Source organism: Thrips palmi, unplaced genomic scaffold (assembly GCF_012932325.1).
Source record: "Thrips palmi isolate BJ-2018 unplaced genomic scaffold, TpBJ-2018v1 HiC_scaffold_6, whole genome shotgun sequence".
Classification (NCBI taxonomy): Eukaryota; Metazoa; Arthropoda; class Insecta; order Thysanoptera; family Thripidae; genus Thrips; species Thrips palmi.
Genome location: NW_023144633.1, coordinates 8,155,117 through 8,172,173, shown reverse-complemented (window position 1 = coordinate 8,172,173; position 17,057 = coordinate 8,155,117). Strand labels below are relative to the sequence as shown.

The window sequence follows — 17,057 nt, the reverse complement described above, 5'->3', positions numbered from 1 at the left end:
CCAAAAAAGGAAAAATACGTATCATGGTTGCACAAATTACTTGCATAAGTACTGACAAAATGATAAAAAGTCAATAACGTGCTGAGAGTGGGCCTTTGAAGTACCCTATTGCCCCCTATGAAGCAAACTTGTGTCCCTGGGGACCAAAGAATAGCCAGTTCACCTCAAGTCGTTTCGCACCGTCAAAACACACACTCTAAATGTTTTACAATGAAATTTGACCTATGTTATCCGTATGTTACTGTGGATTCGGCGCAAGCATTATACGAAAGAATAATCCTTCGTGATACGAATCTTTTTAGCTTTTTCATTGTAAGATACAAAGAAAAACCTTCGTAATACGAAGAAAAACCACCTTCGTATTATGCTTGAGCCATTTCCTTCGTATTATGGGAAATTTCTTCGTAAGACATTTAGAGTGCAGGCCAGCTGTTAAAAGAAGGTGCGCGCCCACGCCCACATTCCGAACAGTGATGGCTTTTGATTGGCCTGTATTACCAAAACAAGCGGTGAATGTGTTTTGACGACAGACAGAATAACAGAATCAGGGTTAGCCCAGCGAACAAACGCCTGGGAGCTCTCGCTCTCTCTTGCGCCCATCTAGCCTGCCTTCGTGTGCTTGAGAGAGTCAAACGAAGACGGCTGAACATCACGAGTGCTTGCTGTCGACTACGTCCGACTACGTCCCTACGTCGTTCGAGACATACGAGCGGTTGCACCGCCAAGATGGATCTATCGGTAAGTCACGGCTGAAAGCAATCAGGTTTCGCAAAAGAAAGTTTATTCACTGCTTGAATCTGGGCCATCTGCGGAATGGGAAGGAGCACAGTCAGGGTGTATCAGAGCAGGTCTGGACCGGAAGAAAGGAGTTGTTAACAACGAGGTAATTTCGAGGCGTAACGGCCCCGCTCCAGTGTTGTACTATTTGGTTCAAACCATGTTAAAGTGCGAAGTAACGTCAACACACTGGCACATTTCAAGCAGCACGTTTACTTTTGAGCTTCCAGTTGAGATGGAAGCCCCCGACTTCCGGTCCAGGCCTCTTCGCACTGTGGCGAAAAGATTCGGAAAATTCTGCATATTTATTTGCCACGATTCTCCGTAGGCCTCTTATCAATTCTCCGTTGGCTTACAGTGTTCTCCGTAGGATCGTACAGTCTTACCCTCAGGGCGTAGAAGATTGTTTAGTCCTACGAAAAATTGCCACAAGCTGTTGACAGAATTTTCCGCACCCTTTTGCCACAGTGTTTGAGATACCCTTTTCCTAAAGCTTTGAACATGAAACGGACGGTGCAATGCGTTGAGACATCGCACTCCTCGTGCAACAGGTTACTTTGCAGGAAATGCAGACCGGAAGTCAGCAAGAGAGCGGGAAAAACAAAAGAGTATTGCAGGTGCGAGCTAATAGGGTACTTTCGTAGAATCCTGAACCGGAAGCAAGCAGACCAGCAGACGCCAAATTGGCCGGAAACTAACCTCTCTTCGGATCCAAAACTATAGCCGAGCTGTACAAATATTGCTCGCGAAACACATATGCACTGCAAACAAGTATCAAACAACTGTTTATGTTCAAGTGTGGCCGATACGTTTGACGAACGTCTCTTTCCCATGTCAAGTTTGGATCTACTTCCGCCAACATGGCGTCTGTGTGCTTCCGGTTCAGGGATTCACGAAAGTACCCTATCGGTGGTGGCGGTTGTAAATGGGCAGAGTTTGGGTAACGTGCGCTCGTTACGACTAGCCCTGCGTAACCCATGTAAGCCCCCTCACTGTCAGACTGTTATTGACCTATTATATTTTGTTAAAGAGTGTTTTTACACAGCAATTAAAAGTGCTATGTCTTCAACATCTATGCCAGGTTTAGTTCGTTACATTGATTTAAAGTCAGTTTGCAATAGTGTCAATACGCAATGGACTTCAAAAATAGTCAACATCTGATGACAATTTAGTCTTTATAGTCATCGATACTGTGCATCGTTTCGAAGGTAACCCTATATATTATTGCTGCTTAAAAAACTACGGAAGCAAACAATAAAAAGTCAATAATGGAGAGAAAAAAGTCCGAGAGCGCACCACCGCTCAGGGCGGGTGCGCTACGCTTTCACTTCTCCCGTTCTCTTGCTGATTTTGCTGATTCCCGGTGTGGATTTGCTCTGAAGAACTCTGTATCCACGCCTCGTCCCACCTCTGAGTCAGCGTTGCGTAGAAGTTCACTCTAAATGTTGTACAGTGAAGATTCGCCATATTATGGTGAAAATGTTCCATATTATGGTGGTGCAGCTGCCTTCGTAACATACCATTGAGAATTCACTGTACCTTATAGAGATTTTGACGAATTTCGTTGGTATTATGGAGAAAATCTCCACCATGTTGGTGCAGCCTTTCACCGTAAGACATTTACTGTGTTGTTTTAGAGTCCTCCTATTGTTCTTTGACTTCCGGTGCAGAGTTTTATTCAAATAACACCTTATGTGTTCATTTTCAAAATTACCACATACTAAAAGTGTTGAAATTCTGCCAAAGCCCCGTTTAAAGCCAATCTCAGTATTGTAGAACGGATGTGACATTCTCTACAGTGCGATTAAGCTCGACCCCAGTTTTGCTTGATCCATGTTTTAATTTTCCCTCATGGCACTATAAAATTGCTCATTTAATGCCCATGGCCCTTTTGATCAGTTCAGTCATGCCCCTGAGACGTCACGATGTCACACCGATGTATATTCATTGCATTGACTAATCGATAACGATCATTCACTGTTAGAAATTTTGTCGTAAATTAGCGACAAAAAAAGTCGCTAATTTTCATAGCGACGGAAGTCGTTCTTAAACTACTTCGTCGTAACTGAACGACGTTAACGTCATTTCTCTACGACTATGTCGTAATCGCGGTTACATATTTTAAAATCTGAAATATCCAAAAAGTTAGTAAAAAGTTACTATTTTGCTCGCTTATTTACGATTTATGTCGTTCATTTACGATTCGAAACACAAATTTACGACAAGAGTCGCAAATATACGGCAGAAGTCATAACTGCACGACATATTCAACAAATAAATTACGATCGTTCGTAAACTTACGATTAAGTCGTAAATTTACGACTTCACTCGTTTCAAAACGGAACGTCTCGCTATCAAAATTAGCGACAAATATGTCGTATATTTACGACTCAAGTCGTATATTTACGACTTTGGTCGTAACAGAAAATGTCGTTTAAAAACAACGTAATTGTTCTACAAAATGTCGTAAATTTACGATTATTTTTAACAGTGCACGACTAGAATGGTCTATTGTCCAAGACGAATTTTTATGTCTTGGTACCCTTTCAACCTCTTGTATGTGCAACAGTTATTAACTTTAGACTTTTATTCGTATTATCTACACTTTTGTTAGTACTTACGGACAAAGAAAACAATTCCTACTTAATTTTATGCAGCAAACTGTTCGTATCCAAGAAGAAAATACTAAGTATTATTGTTGTAGGCTATAGTACCTGGTTACTGACGATTAAGGGGAGGTTCTGGTGAAAATGCTATTTTCTCCTAAATAGGTCCCACTGTGAAAATTTGTTAAAAATTTGATGTCTTACCAAGTAATTATTAAAATTTTTCAATGGGCAGGCACATTCTGTGCGCTGAACCCAGTCGCAGAGCCTTTTTCTCCTATTTAGGCTATAACTTTAAAAATCATCTTGCGCATACTATTTAGTCGTAAAAGGTTGGCCTTGACATTTTTCACTTCGATTGATTTTTAAAAGATGCTGGCATGCAGAACTCAAAACGTAAATTACACTTTTATTCGCAAGCTTTCTAGCCAAGCATTTCACTATAAATGACCAAAAATGTACAAAATAGACAAATTGTAGGGACTTTTCAGCTTAAAAAGCTTACAATTAATAATGTTGTGGAAATTTTGAGCTATGCATGCCGGCATCTTTTGAAAATGAATCGAAGAAGTGCAAAATGTCAAGGTCAACCTTTTACGACAAAATAGTATGCGCAAGAAGATTTTTTAAGATACAGCCAAAATAGGATCAAAAAGACCCTTCGACTGGGTTCAGAGCCTGGTATGTGCCTTCAAAAGTCAAATTTTAGACTCCTCAAAGAAAGATATTAAATGCCGAACAAATTGCGACAGTGCGATCCATTTGGAAAATAGCAAGATTTTCACCAGATCCTCCCCTTAAGTCTACAAGAGGCTGAGAGTGAGGGCTACGGAGAATCTTGGCAAATAAATTAACACAATTCTCCGCGCCTTTTTGCCACAGTGCAGTTGTATGACACTTGTCACCGTAGAATATTAGTGCATTCCCAAAATTAGAGTAACTTTCTCCGTAAAGTTATGGACTGAATCTCTTAAGGTGCGCGGTTGTGTTTGTGCCTGCAGCTGCTATCCCTGCCGGACGACGCGCTGCTGGCCGTGCTGGCCTACTTGCCTCCGAGGGACCTCTTCCGCTGCCGCGTGGCGTGCCGCCGCCTCAGGGACCTCTGCGTGCACGCGGACCTGTGGCGCCCCGTGCGGCTGGAGGATGGGGGCATCATCCGCGCCGCCCTGCGCTTGGTCCCCTGCCTGGCCGGCATCGACGTCTGGTGTACCAGTCGTGACTTGGAGCTGACGGCCTCCGTCCTGTCCACCAGCTCGTGTGTCGTCAACAAGCTCGTAATCCGCGTCTGGGACGACGCCAGCCTGGCTTGGGCCACGGCCATTGTCGAAAGGATGTGCGCCCTCGGCGGCCTGCGATCGCTTCACCTGAAAATGCAGTACGAAATGCCCACCGAGCCCTTGCCCCCACTCATGAGAATGCTGTACGCCATGCGGCAACTCCGTGAACTGCATTTATACATTGATGCGTGGTTATTTGAGGCGGCGTGGCCGGGCGACGGGAGGGCGTTTCTTACCACGCTGAAGTACGAGGCAGTAGTGGCCGCCGAGAACATGCTCGAATCACTCTTGGCAACGCATGCCGCCACGCTCGAAGAAGTGGACTTTGGATTTTCAGAAGTCCCCGTGCCTTTGCTGGCGAAGTTACCAAGACTGCGCCACTTGACCTACGTCCCGGCAAAGATCTGCATTGATCATCTACCTCAATTGCATGCGTTGTTCCCCAGGCTCGAGACTCTCAATTTGTCAGACATATCGGAGGAGCCATTCTTTCCCCCTCAGCTGTTGGACTTGCTCCGCAAGTCATCCAAACTGAGGTCGATTGCGCTAGGACTACCAGCGGTCAACCCTGTTGCGCCCCTGGTAGCTTTGGGCCAGTCACCCTCCGCCCCCTACATCAAGTCCCTGGAGCTGTCCTGCAACTCGCTGGATCTGGTGGAAACTGTGCTGCCCCTGTTCCCCTCCCTGCAGACTCTGGTCGCGAACGCGCGGCCGTCCGACCAGTTCCTACAAGGAATCAGTCCCAAGTCGGCGCCAAGCCTTACTTTGCTGTCCATCATCTGTGGTGACCATGGCTCGTGCCACCACGCCTCGCTCCATCGTCCCGCCATCTTGGACCTTCTTACCAGGAACACTGCCCTGCACCTCCTACCGTGGTCAGAACACTTCAAGGTCCCCACGTCCTGCGACTGCGAGTTCTGCCTCTTAGGCTGCCACGCGGAGCTCAAAGGCCGGTCCTGGAGTGACGGAAAGAGGCCCAGGTTTGCATCGCACGCGAGGAGGGCTGGATGCTTCAGCGACTGCACTAGGATCTGACGTAGCCGTCTCATCTACGGCGCGCATGTATCCGCGCATCTGTCTGGCCCGATTCCTTCGACTGAAAATTGTAATTAACCCTTCAGTTATTGTTTCTATTTTACTCATCAATGCTGACCTGTCATGTCTGAAGCAAGTACTGTAATTACTTTGAATAAGAACCCGAGGCAATTTATACACCTTCGGAGATGTGCTCTCTTGACTTTAATAAGTAAAGCTACATTTTGGATGATAGAGTTGTTTCTTGTTTTTTTTTATTTGTTCCAAACCAGCTTTCCAGAAGTAAATACTCTACCGTGGAAACGTTCCTATGACAATAAAATTGTCTGTCAAGTCTCTTTGGTACCGATGACGCACAGACTAAATTCGCCCGTACTCAACTCAGTGCACTCACAAGTTCAACAAGGGCTAGTTTTTCGCTCGATTTGGCTTTGAGTGCCGTTCAAAGCGCTAAATAAAGCCTTAAAACGTTTACAAATGTGAAATTTATGAATAAAGAAAGGTGTACTCATAAACTCATGTGTACACCAGAGTGATTCGATTCACCCCTCGAGTTTTTAAAGCGCGCTCAGAACAATCATTGCGAATATTTATGCACTATTTTGTTTCTGGTAATTGGACGTAAAAATCCTATGGAGAAAAGGGACAATATTGCAACCAACGTGGAAACGTTTTAGACGTTACAAACCGTCCATAGAAGGTGAGAGACCGTCCAAAAACGTGATAGAAAATATGGTCCATTTGAAACTTGAAAATTTTGCGACATCACTTCTAAATGTCTTACAATGAATTTTGACCTACGTTATTCGTTTGTTACAGTGCAAGCATAATCAGCGCAAGCATAATACGAAGCAATATTCCTTCGTAATACGAATCTTTTTAGCTTTTTCACTGTAAGATACAAAGAAAAACCTTCGTAATACGAAGAAAAACCACCTTCGTATGATGCTTGCGCCATTCCCTTCGTATTATGGGAAACTTCTTCGTAAGACATTTAGAGTGATGACCAAACAAAGTTCTAAAGCGTACCCTTGAACCCTTGCTTGAACCTTGGCCGCCATCACGTATCCGCCTTCCGCACCGTCAAACCTTCATCCCATAAATTTACGCAGAAAGTTGATCAAATTTGAGGATGGGAAGTTTTTGATTTGTGTTGATGCAGATTGCACAGTCGTATAATGTCATTTCAGCCAGATACAAATAAAATGGTCAAAAAGTACAATAAGCGATCAAATTTATTTGACAGACAAAAGTACAATAAGTGATCAAATTTATTTGACAGACAAAAGTACAATAAGTGATCAAATTTATTTGACAGACAAAAGTACAATAAGTGATCAAATTTATTTCACAGACAAAAGAAAAAAACGTGTCTCGAGGATAAACTCTTAACAGACAAAAGTACAATAAGTGATCAAATTTATTTAGCAGACAAAAGAAAAAAAACGTGTCTAGACGATAAACCCAACACCTCAAGAGAATAGAAATAAAGAAAGTTTCGCTGTTTGGTACACGGGCGGTTCGAAATGGAGGAAGGCCGTTGTCACCCCGAGCCCTCGCTGGTTCCACTGCCGATGCCAAAGTGGCTAGTGTAAGCCCTGACCACGTAGCGCATGTAGTGGATCACGGGAGGATAGCCTGGCGGCGGTGGCGGGAGGTCCTCCACTCGCGGGATCCACGACGGTAGAGCTGCGGCGGACGGCTGCGCCCCTGCAGGCAACAACAACAATATTAGGTGGTTAAAATACACTCTCAGCCTTTTACTGACTATTTCTCATTCGCAGACACATTTCTGTAAGCAACATACTTAGCATTTTTTGTCAGTATTACTTATCAATTGCTAATTACTGTACTGATATTACCGTTTTCTTAGTAAATTACAAAGAAATTTTAAAGTATTCAGGAACTAAATACTAAGTATTATGGTTGCTTACAGAAATACGTCTGCTAATGAGAAAAAGTCAGTGAACGGCTGAGAGTGTACCAAATCCGTTCTCACTCTTCCCACTTCATGATGTAAATTGCCTTGATGAAGCAATGTTCCGTTTCAGTAAAGAAATCTCAATTGGGACGATATTCAAAATTTACTTTAACTCCTTGGAAACTATAAGCACGTTCCTTCTAGACTCCAGGGTGAGCCTGATAAGGATAACACACACTAAACTCTTATGAACTTTTTAATGCATTATTAGGCATTCACAGAAACGTACGTAAGGCGTGAATAATATTATGTGTAACTATGTACATTTTCTGCAGGAAGGTACACAAAGTGTACACAATGATGCATAATATGATACACGCACTACGTATCTGTGCATGCATTAAAAAAATCATACACTGGTAAAACAAAGGCATAAAAATTATGCCCTTTGGGGCATAAATACTCTTTTACGCCCTTGCAAGGGCATAAATCGTATATGCCCTTGGGAAGGGCGTAATGGTATAGGAATTTCAAGCAAAATTTTAATGCCCTCCCCAATGGCATTAACGATTTATGCCCTTGAAGGGCGTAAATCGTTTAGGTATGCCCATAAAGGGCATAATTTTAATGCCTTTGTTTCACCAGTGTAAATGTGCATTGATAAGGTGCGTAGTGTGCAGTACACTGTTGTCCAACGAATGTGAATTGTGTCACACTCGCTTAAATACCACATCAGATTCGTTTTAACGTGGATCAACAATACGAATGTGACTTCACATTCAACCGAACGTGAGACTATTCGAGTACGACCGAATAAGACTTCACATTCGTTGCAAGAAAGGTTATGTAAACAGGGCACCCAAACACAACACTTTGCCATGCATAAAAATAAAAGCAGCTATAACCATCACCTGCAAGCCCAGCAAGCACTACCACCCTACTCCCCGCCAGTCGCGACGAGCCAATCCACCACAAACTGTCGTCCGTCGTCGTACTGAGCGCCTAGTTCGTCATGTGTCACGTGATACTTCTCCTGGACTTCGGCCACACGGACTTAATAGGCCGTCCTGTCATTGTGTAGGGGCTAAGTGCCCTCCGAGCACCTCCACGAGACAATAGGCGAGGCACGGGCTCACAGTGGGCCGGAAGACCGGCGCCAGCGGCCAAAACTCTGGACGCGTTTTGAACTCCAGAGTCGCTAAACGGGACTTGGATCAAGCGTGTGACCCCGCCAATGGATTCCTCGAATGGATTCCTCGCCCAACGAGTGATCCATTGGCAGGGTCACACGTTCGCTTCGAGTTCCCTTTAGCGACTCCCAAGGTCAAAACGCGTCCGGGTTTTGACCGTTTCCACCGGTCTTCTGGCCCACTGAGATGAGGGCCCGTCATGCTGAGCTCGGCGGAGGTAGAATCCCGGAGGCCACGTCGCATTGTCGTCCCAGTCGCCACGGCCAGGCTGGGAGATCCTGCGTGCTGCGTCCCTGCCAGGACCTCCTTCATCTACGTTGCAGTTGCGTACATCGTCGAGGCCACGGTCCTGGACCTCCGCAGAAAGCTCCACGCAGATCCTGGGTGCTCAGATCCAGCCCACAGCTGATGAAAACACCGCCGGCAGACTCACGGCTGTCCACTTTAAATCCAAAGGCAATACTTCTAGTACCTTTTTTGGCGATACAATTGAGTATCGCCAATAAATGGCCTTACGGAAAAGTATTGCCTTCAAAACGGCGATACACAAAAGAATCGCCAAAATTTGGCGATACTTTTGAGTATTGCAACGATTTGGCAATAAACGACGAACAAATCGAGGGGACAAAACTTTAGTTTAATGCCGTGGTTTTGGCCACCCAAAAGTATCGCCAAATTTTTGGCGATATTTCTGTGTATCGCCGTTCTGAAGGCAATACTGTTCCGTAAGGCCGTTAATTGGCGATACTCAATTGTATCGCCAAAAAATGTACTTTAGTATCGCCTTCGCATTTGCAGTGTCCTAAATCCTGCGCACTTCACTCCTATTAAAGTTTAAAAGTATATATTTTGAGTATCAGGGTGAAAGTTCTCCATTTTGAAGTGATGCAGCTGACTTTGTAACTTACCTCCAAAAAATCACTGTACCTAAAAGATATTTTTAAAAACTTGAGTACACTGGAGAAAATTTCCACCATAATGTGTAATCTTGTTCTTACATATAGGCAATATCTTATGGAAAGTTACAAAATGTCACAATTAATTTTGTTACGTTGGCAGACTCCACTGTAGATTCCCAACAAGTCTGTTCTGTGTGTTCCATCCATTAAGACAAAGCCGGGAAGCAAAGCAAGCGCACGCGAACACAAGCAATGAAGCAAGAGCAATGCAAGCAGCGTAGGCCACAACTAGTACAGAGGCGAAAGCACTGATCACGACACAAAGTCTTCCTACAAAGCCTACAAAGGATCACACAAAGGATCATACAAAGGAGCCTACGTAATACGAAGGAAATGAACACTGAAATTCGAAGGGTGAGACTTCTGACAAATTTTCGGTGATACAAAAAGTATGACAGAAAAACGGTCATACACGAATGTATGACCGAAAAACGGTCATACACGAATGTATGACCGAAAAAATTGTCAACCGAAAAATCTGTCACCGAGAAAAGGTCAGACATCAGCGAGAATGGCCATTTTTTTAGCTTGGGGATGTATCCACCTTTCTCTGTGATACAGTAAAGTATGACCATTCGGCATACATCAAAATATGGCCCTTTATCGGTCTAACTTTTCAGTCCCTTAAAGGGCTAAAAATTCTGACCTTTCTATTTTCAGTGAAGGCATTGTAAAATCTACGAGGAAATGCTACGCAAAACGAATCTACATCCTTCAAAATACGAAGCAATCCTATAATGCCTTTCTTTCTTTCTTTCGTAAAGAAATCCTTTCCATGTGAACCCTCGAATTTCTGACTAGTGCTCATACACGCACGGTGTCATGTCTTATTGCACTGCACCTATGTGCACTGTGTAAAGAATACTCCGAAAACTCCCCAAAAGTTTACTCAGTACACACTCTTCGGCGTGCACTCATGAGTTTAATCGCACGAGCGTGCCCTCATTTGAGTACATGCCATGAGAGTGTATTCAGAAGGGTACACACCGTTTGCTGCATAGATTGTCAGGGGCGCTCGGGTGTCTACACATTTGAGTACAGCCTCCTGGCAGCCCTCGCATTCCAGGAGCGTGACACAATAATGCTCAAAACGTGACATTTTGTCACGCTCGTTTCAACGTGAAGTCACTTTCCCGGAGTGAAAGTGAATGCTCTCATGAGGACACTACCGTGGAAGTACACTCGAGAGGTACACGCCGGAGAGAGGGAGAGAGAGTATTGAGTACACTGTTGACTTTCCAAAGTACCCTACAATTTAAATAAAAAGCTCGCATGTCATGACATTGTTGTCACATTCGTTTGAACGTGATGTCACGTTCCTGAAATGAGTGTGTTGCCCACTCCTGCTCCAACGCGATACTACAAGCGACTTCACCTTCACAGCAACCCTTACAACATTAGGAAGGAATCCTTGCAAATCCGCTCCACTGTCTTCGGCGTACCTTTGGCCTTGAGCCACGGCATGTCCCGCAGCACGTCCCTGCGCCACTCGGCGTAGTCGTAGGTCAGCTCCTCGCCGACCTGGATGTCTTGCTTGGCGACGAGGCCGACGCGGGGCTGGCCGTCCACCGCGAACAGTTGCAGCTTCAAGTTCTCATCGCCCCGGGCGTGGTTCACCAGCCGGCCGAGATGGGGTGTTTCGGCGGTGGCGTCGATACTGCAACAGGCACGAAATTTTGACTGCACAGCCAAGTTGACTTCGTTCGTCTCGGACACTCTTCAAACCGAAGTTTGTACTCAGTATGCATCTACAGTTGCATACTTATAAGTACACACCTACAGATGCATACTTGGCTGAGCACACATCTACAGATGCATACCCTCGTGCATACCTGTCGTCAAGTATGATATGTAGAAGTGTAATCAGCTAAGTACGTATCTGTAGGTGTGTACTTATAAGCATGCATCTGAAGATGCATACTGAGTACACACACTAAATTCTTATGGACTTTTTAAATGCATAAGGACGCATTTTTTATGCATAGTTATGCATGCGCAGAAACGTCCATAAGGTATGTATAAAATTATGCATCACTAAGTACATTTTATGCATTTTCCTGCATAAAATGTACACAGTAATGCATAATATTATACATAACATACGGACGTATCTGTGCATGCATAACTATGCATAAAAAAGTCCATAAGAATTTAGTGTGCACACATCAGTTTGTAGAGCACGCTTAAAAGCGTGAATCGCGTCACGTAACGGATCTCTTCAGGTGGCCGCAGACGGTATTGCATTGACTCACTTCGACTTTCGACTGACACAACCTACTCTTTGCCAAAATATAGAAACATTGCTTGGGTCAAATTTGAAACAAGTTTCCTTACAGGTACAGCTCTCTTACGTTTATGGCCCAAAAGTAAAAAAAGGATTAAAAGTACACATCTCTGCCTCTGCCATATTAAACCACTAAGGTGTCACGAAACCCACCATTTTATTAAGTGGATATGATCCGCCGAATGAGTACCTTAACTTGGCCAGATGTTAGGCCACATCAATAGACAAGTTTTTTTTTTTAAAAAACAAGTTTCTCGAAAGTTTGAGTTTTCTCACTAATGTACATAGGACACTCTTATTTAGAGCATGCCTCCAAGCCGAGGGGGTATGCACTGACGTAAGAGTCAGGTCACTGTGTAATAGGAGAGTGAAGTCACTAAAGGAGAGTAAATTATTATAAGAAGTACTTACCACATCCACTTCTCTTTGTACTTAAACTCTAAAATGTAGCTGTTGTCGTGCAGGCTGTACAGTTTGATCCGCTCATTGGCCTCTGACCTCGTCACTAAGTCCCCTTTATACTCCAAGATGAATTCGCCCTTGTGAAACGGCCTCGTGGCGACCACCCCTCTGCCCTTGGCCCCGAAATGACGAACCTGGAAGAACACAGAAACACACTTAGAATCAGGGGCCGCGGAACTACAGGTATGAGAGGTGAAGAGAGGGAGAGAGAGAGAGAGAGAGAGAGAGAGAGAGAGAGAGAGAGAGAGAGAGAGAGAGAGAGAAAAAAGAGGCGGGAGACGCAGGAGGGGGAAGCATTTTTTTTTTAACCTGTAAATGACTTGACAATTTCTCCTCATTTAAAGGAGCAACAATACACTGGCGAAGCAAAGGCAAATCGTTATGCCTTTGAGCATTAAATTGCTTGAAATTCCTATACCATTTCGCCCTTCCCAGGGATAAACGATTTAATGGGGGAAAACACTTATTTATGCCCCAAAGGGCGGGAATTTAAAAAGGCCTGTTTTTAATACCAGAGTAAGTTTACTTAATTCCTTAACAAGATTAAAACGCGTTTTCTTTTACAAACTTAATGTGCGTTGCGTGCAGGCTGTACAATTTGTACCCCTCATTCCCGAACGAATTTTATTCCAAAATAATCGCACCGGAAACGCCTCTCACCCCCTCTGACCTTTTCCCAAAAAGGATGGGAAAAGAAAACTTGAATCACCCAAATACGGAAGGGTGGGGGTGGTGGGAGCATAGCAGGGTCAGCGAGGGATGAGTCCCGAAAAAAGGCAAACACTAAAGTTACTAGAGATAGGATTCCTGCGCGTCAAGCAAAAGAAAGTAAAATGCATGTAACGCACGAAGGCGCGACAATGAGATTTCGAGAGCAAGAGAGAAAATCCGGGGGAAGCATTTTTTTAAAACTGTTAATTCGTGCGTTACGAAGGCGTCTTAACATTTTAATTTGATTTGCGTCGTGAAAAACTTGTTATGCTTCTTAACGAAACTATTTTATACGCAGAGATGTCAATAAATACAGATAAAAAGTCAATTGAAGGATGAGTGTCTATTTTCCAAAAAGGTTGGTCAAATACGCTCTCATCCTTCAATCGAATCGACGTTTCATCCTTATTCATAGACGTTTCCCCGCATTAGTATAAATTTGAAAAGAGGCTCGACAGATTCGTTAAGAAGAATAATTATAATCTTATTTGTAATACGTGTAAAAATGTTAACATTATCATTAATGTGCACAAGAGTCAATACGTTATTTTTAAAAAAAGGCAAGACACTCTCATTTCCAGGGAACGTGACAAATTTACCCTTGGAAACCGGGGGAACCGTTTTTTAAAAAAAAAATGCTCAAACGAAGGTTTTACGTTCGTTTCAACGTGATGTCACGTTCCTGGAATGAGAGTGGACTCAGTGCTAATCTCAAAGTGTAAAAACAAACGTGAATAAAGTTACCTCCAGGCCATCCTCCGCGCCTGTCAGGAGACGAGTCGGGACCGTCGGTGCCGTATCCGCCTTTCGTTTTCGGGCCGGGTTACGCCTGCGAGCTGGAGGCATGGTTGGCTGCACAAAAGGTATAACAATCAACACCAGCGTACACTGTTACGCAGCGAATGTGAATTTCGTCACGTTCACTAGACGAAAATTTCACATTCCTTGTAACGAGACACGGCCGTTTAATTAGGACGTCACATTCGTTTGAAAGTGAATGGATCATCATCAACTCCGAATGAATGTGATATCATGTCCATACGAACTTGACAAGATTCACATTCTTACGAATGTGATGTCACATCCGTTGATCAAAAGTATACTGTACACAATAAGTGCACATACACGAATTTGAATAAAGGGAACTGTCCGCGAAGATACTATGATGAAAAAGGGCACTGAGAATACTCTAAGCCACTTAAGGGCATTCTACAAGATGCATGTACGTATGAAGTGTTTGTCATTTTACAACAGACAACGGAAAATGCTGAAAGCAACTTGTGAAAGGCAAATGTCGCGGAGATTCTGCTAAGATTTTCTCAGAATCTTTGGTAAAAGAAACCAAGAAAGGTGGGGTCCGCTCACCAACGACGTGTCGAAGTTTTGTACTCTTGTCACCGATGCGTTGCGGTGTTACGCTAGCCTAGCCCCTCGACGTAACAATGCTGTAACTTTTTTTAAGCTAAACGTTAATTGACCATTCAAGTCGTAACTGAATGAAGGACAAGAAGAATCACAAAAGACAATGTTTTAGCACTTTTACTTTAAATATTTAAGACTCTTTGCTTGGTAGAATTTAGCGAGAATATTTTATAGTAAATACAACATACTTTCAGTGAACATATGCACTCTAAATGCCCCAAATGAGTCTTTTGTGATTCTTCTTGTTCTTCACTCGGCCACGTGGACCGAGATTTACTGCCTTTCTCTCCCAATCTTCAATCATCGTCAAGTGAAGAAAAGAAATAATCTAAAAGCCGGGAACCAGCAGGAACGTACCTACCAGTTATTGACTTTTTGATTGCTTCAAATCTATCGACATTTTATCCTTATTCATTGACGTTTCTGCACATTAACAGAAATTCGTGAAGAAGCTCAAAATACTTGTACGTCGTCATATACTTAATATTTGACAATTGCTCGGTACGAGAGTTAATCAGTTCCTCACCTGTTAATACGCCCTCCACCCGAAAGCAGCCTGCGGCGGTGATAGGGGTACAAACATGTGAGGGTTTGTTATGCACTCCTTGGCCGAAAAAACAAGTGGTCACAACATGACGGCAAATGTTGCTACTATTGGATGAGATTTACGTAAGGGTAAGGAAATGGGGTATTTTGGAGCAGCCGTGGCCCGGAAGAAGAAGAACAAAAACGGAAATTAGAAATGGCAGTTTTTATCAGAAATGTGCAGCGTATGTATTTCTCTTAAAAACTGCCATTTCTAACTTCCGTTTTTGTTCTTCTTCCGGCCAGGGCTGCTCCAAAATACCTTATTTGGCCAACTAGCCACTAGTTACTTTAATTTAATTTGGTGTGTGCCAGACCCTGTCTTGTCGTAACAGGCTTCGCGATGCTGCGCTTGGCAGTAGGGTACACTTCCCATTGCCTATGCAGTGTGGTCATAGTGCAAAGCGAATTTTCAGTAAAAATTTTCAGTAAATTTTCAGTAAACCTCGATACCAACCTATTACAATCCGAAGAAAATTGTTCCTGATGCGAAGGAACTGATATGAAGTTACAAAGAACTGTTCCCAATCGCTGTGTTGTCTAATTCTAAGCCTCTTGTTCGTATCACGATGGAAAAGCTCAGTCTCGGGAGAGAACTTCTAACGAGCTTACAATGGCTAAGTGCTGACAATTTAGCTTAACGAAACATACAGTGCTTTGAAATCACTGGTGTCTCGCGCTCTCCTCCGCGGTTGTACAGCAAACGGGTCCAGTGTTTCAGTAAATTTATTTTTCCAGAACAGTTAACGAAATTCCCTGACATTTCCCTGACCTCTTTTCCTCCTGACTTTTCCCTGATTCCAAGGTTTATAAACCCTGTTGATTTGTTCATAATTTCTTGCTAAATCTTGGGAATAATGAAACGTATCACCCGAAATTTTTCGGCTATACATTGGTGTATTGCTGTTCTGAAGGCGCCGTTTGTTGGCGATACTTTTGATTGTATCGTTGTTAAGGTACTAACAGGGAGACCTTTGGATTCAGAGTGAGCCGACGGCGGCCGACCACCTCGGTCGTGAAGATCTCTCCTTCGACTTCTTTCGCCCAGCTCAAGTCGTATGCGCACAAACGTCAATGAATATTGGTAAGATGTCCATAAGAGGATGAGTGTAAAAGCCTTGATCGAAATATTTTGGCGAAGAACAGACCTTTGTTGTTTTTGGTGGGTTAAGTATGATAAAGGTAGACACTGGGTATACAATAGAGTTTTGAAGTAATTGGTTTTATTCATATTGTAGTTTCTTAAACAGGTTCCATTCACATGTCAGCGTTCTAAATTAATTACCTTATTGCAGTGTTTCCATTGTTATCAAAAGTTTCAGTTAAGTTCGGAAGATAGAACTTCATGCGAATAATCAACAGTCAAAATTCTAAACTTTGCGATTAATCTAAACAGATGGGGTCTACCAACGTCAAGGGGAAAAGGGCTTTATTCATATTGTAGTATCTTAAACAGGTTCCATTCACACACACAAAATCTATGTGTGTACTCAGTACACACTTCTAGGTGCGTGCTTACAAGCATGCACTTCTAGGTGTGTACTTGCCTAAGCACGCACCTAGAAGTGTGTACTTGAATGAGTACACACTTATAAGTGGGTACTCACTGAGTACACACATAGAAGTGCATGCGTTTTCCCTATGCCGCGCATGCACCTCGCAAGTGTGTACTCACTGAGTACACACTTATAAGTGTGTACTCATTCAAGTACACACTTCTAGGTGCGTGCTTAGGCAAGTACACACCTAGAAGTGCATGCTTGCAAGCACGCACCTAGAAGTGTGTACTGAGTACACACATAGATTTTGTGTGCATGTCAGCGTTCTA

General features: G+C 43.5%; 2 protein-coding genes across 9 annotated transcripts; one reads left to right on the top strand and one right to left on the bottom strand.

Moving 5' to 3' along the window:
* The first annotated feature begins 422 nt into the window (after positions 1 to 422).
* LOC117651854 lies at positions 423 to 5,927 on the top strand. Its single transcript, XM_034396321.1, has 2 exons — positions 423 to 738; positions 4,385 to 5,927. The coding sequence occupies exons 1-2, from the start codon at positions 514 to 516 to the stop codon at positions 5,693 to 5,695; spliced, it is 1,536 nt and encodes a 511-aa protein (XP_034252212.1). The 5' UTR covers positions 423 to 513; the 3' UTR covers positions 5,696 to 5,927.
* Positions 5,928 to 7,097: 1,170 nt separating this feature from the next.
* On the bottom strand, positions 7,098 to 15,836 carry LOC117651861 (histone-lysine N-methyltransferase PR-Set7-like). Of its 8 annotated transcripts, none has more exons than XM_034396391.1 (6): positions 15,171 to 15,335; positions 14,588 to 14,673; positions 13,967 to 14,074; positions 12,461 to 12,645; positions 11,208 to 11,422; positions 7,098 to 7,405 (listed from the first exon to the last, which is right to left on the bottom strand). In XM_034396391.1, the coding sequence occupies exons 3-6, from the start codon at positions 14,066 to 14,068 to the stop codon at positions 7,239 to 7,241; spliced, it is 669 nt and encodes a 222-aa protein (XP_034252282.1). In that variant the 5' UTR covers positions 14,069 to 14,074; positions 14,588 to 14,673; positions 15,171 to 15,335; the 3' UTR covers positions 7,098 to 7,238. The 8 variants fall into 8 exon arrangements, with proteins under 8 accessions (XP_034252282.1, XP_034252284.1, XP_034252287.1 ...); XM_034396393.1 differs by lacking the exon at positions 15,171 to 15,335 and adding an exon at positions 14,833 to 14,850; XM_034396396.1 differs by lacking the exons at positions 14,588 to 14,673; positions 15,171 to 15,335 and adding an exon at positions 15,687 to 15,836.
* Between the last annotated feature and the right edge of the window lie 1,221 nt (positions 15,837 to 17,057).

Bases quoted from the DNA above. Each gene is read 5' to 3' on its own strand.
- LOC117651854 (XM_034396321.1), top strand. From the start codon at position 514: ATGTGTTTTGACGACAGACAGAATAACAGAATCAGGGTTAGCCCAGCG. The intron at 739-4,384 runs GTAAGTCACGGC...TTGTGCCTGCAG, and splicing joins CCGCCAAGATGGATCTATCG to CTGCTATCCCTGCCGGACGA.
- LOC117651861 (XM_034396396.1), bottom strand. From the start codon at position 14,068: ATGCCTCCAGCTCGCAGGCGTAACCCGGCCCGAAAACGAAAGGCGGAT. The intron at 12,646-13,966 runs GTAACTTTATTC...GTGTTCTTCCAG, and splicing joins GCGCGGAGGATGGCCTGGAG to GTTCGTCATTTCGGGGCCAA. The intron at 11,423-12,460 runs GTAAGTACTTCT...TGCCTGTTGCAG, and splicing joins TACAAAGAGAAGTGGATGTG to TATCGACGCCACCGCCGAAA.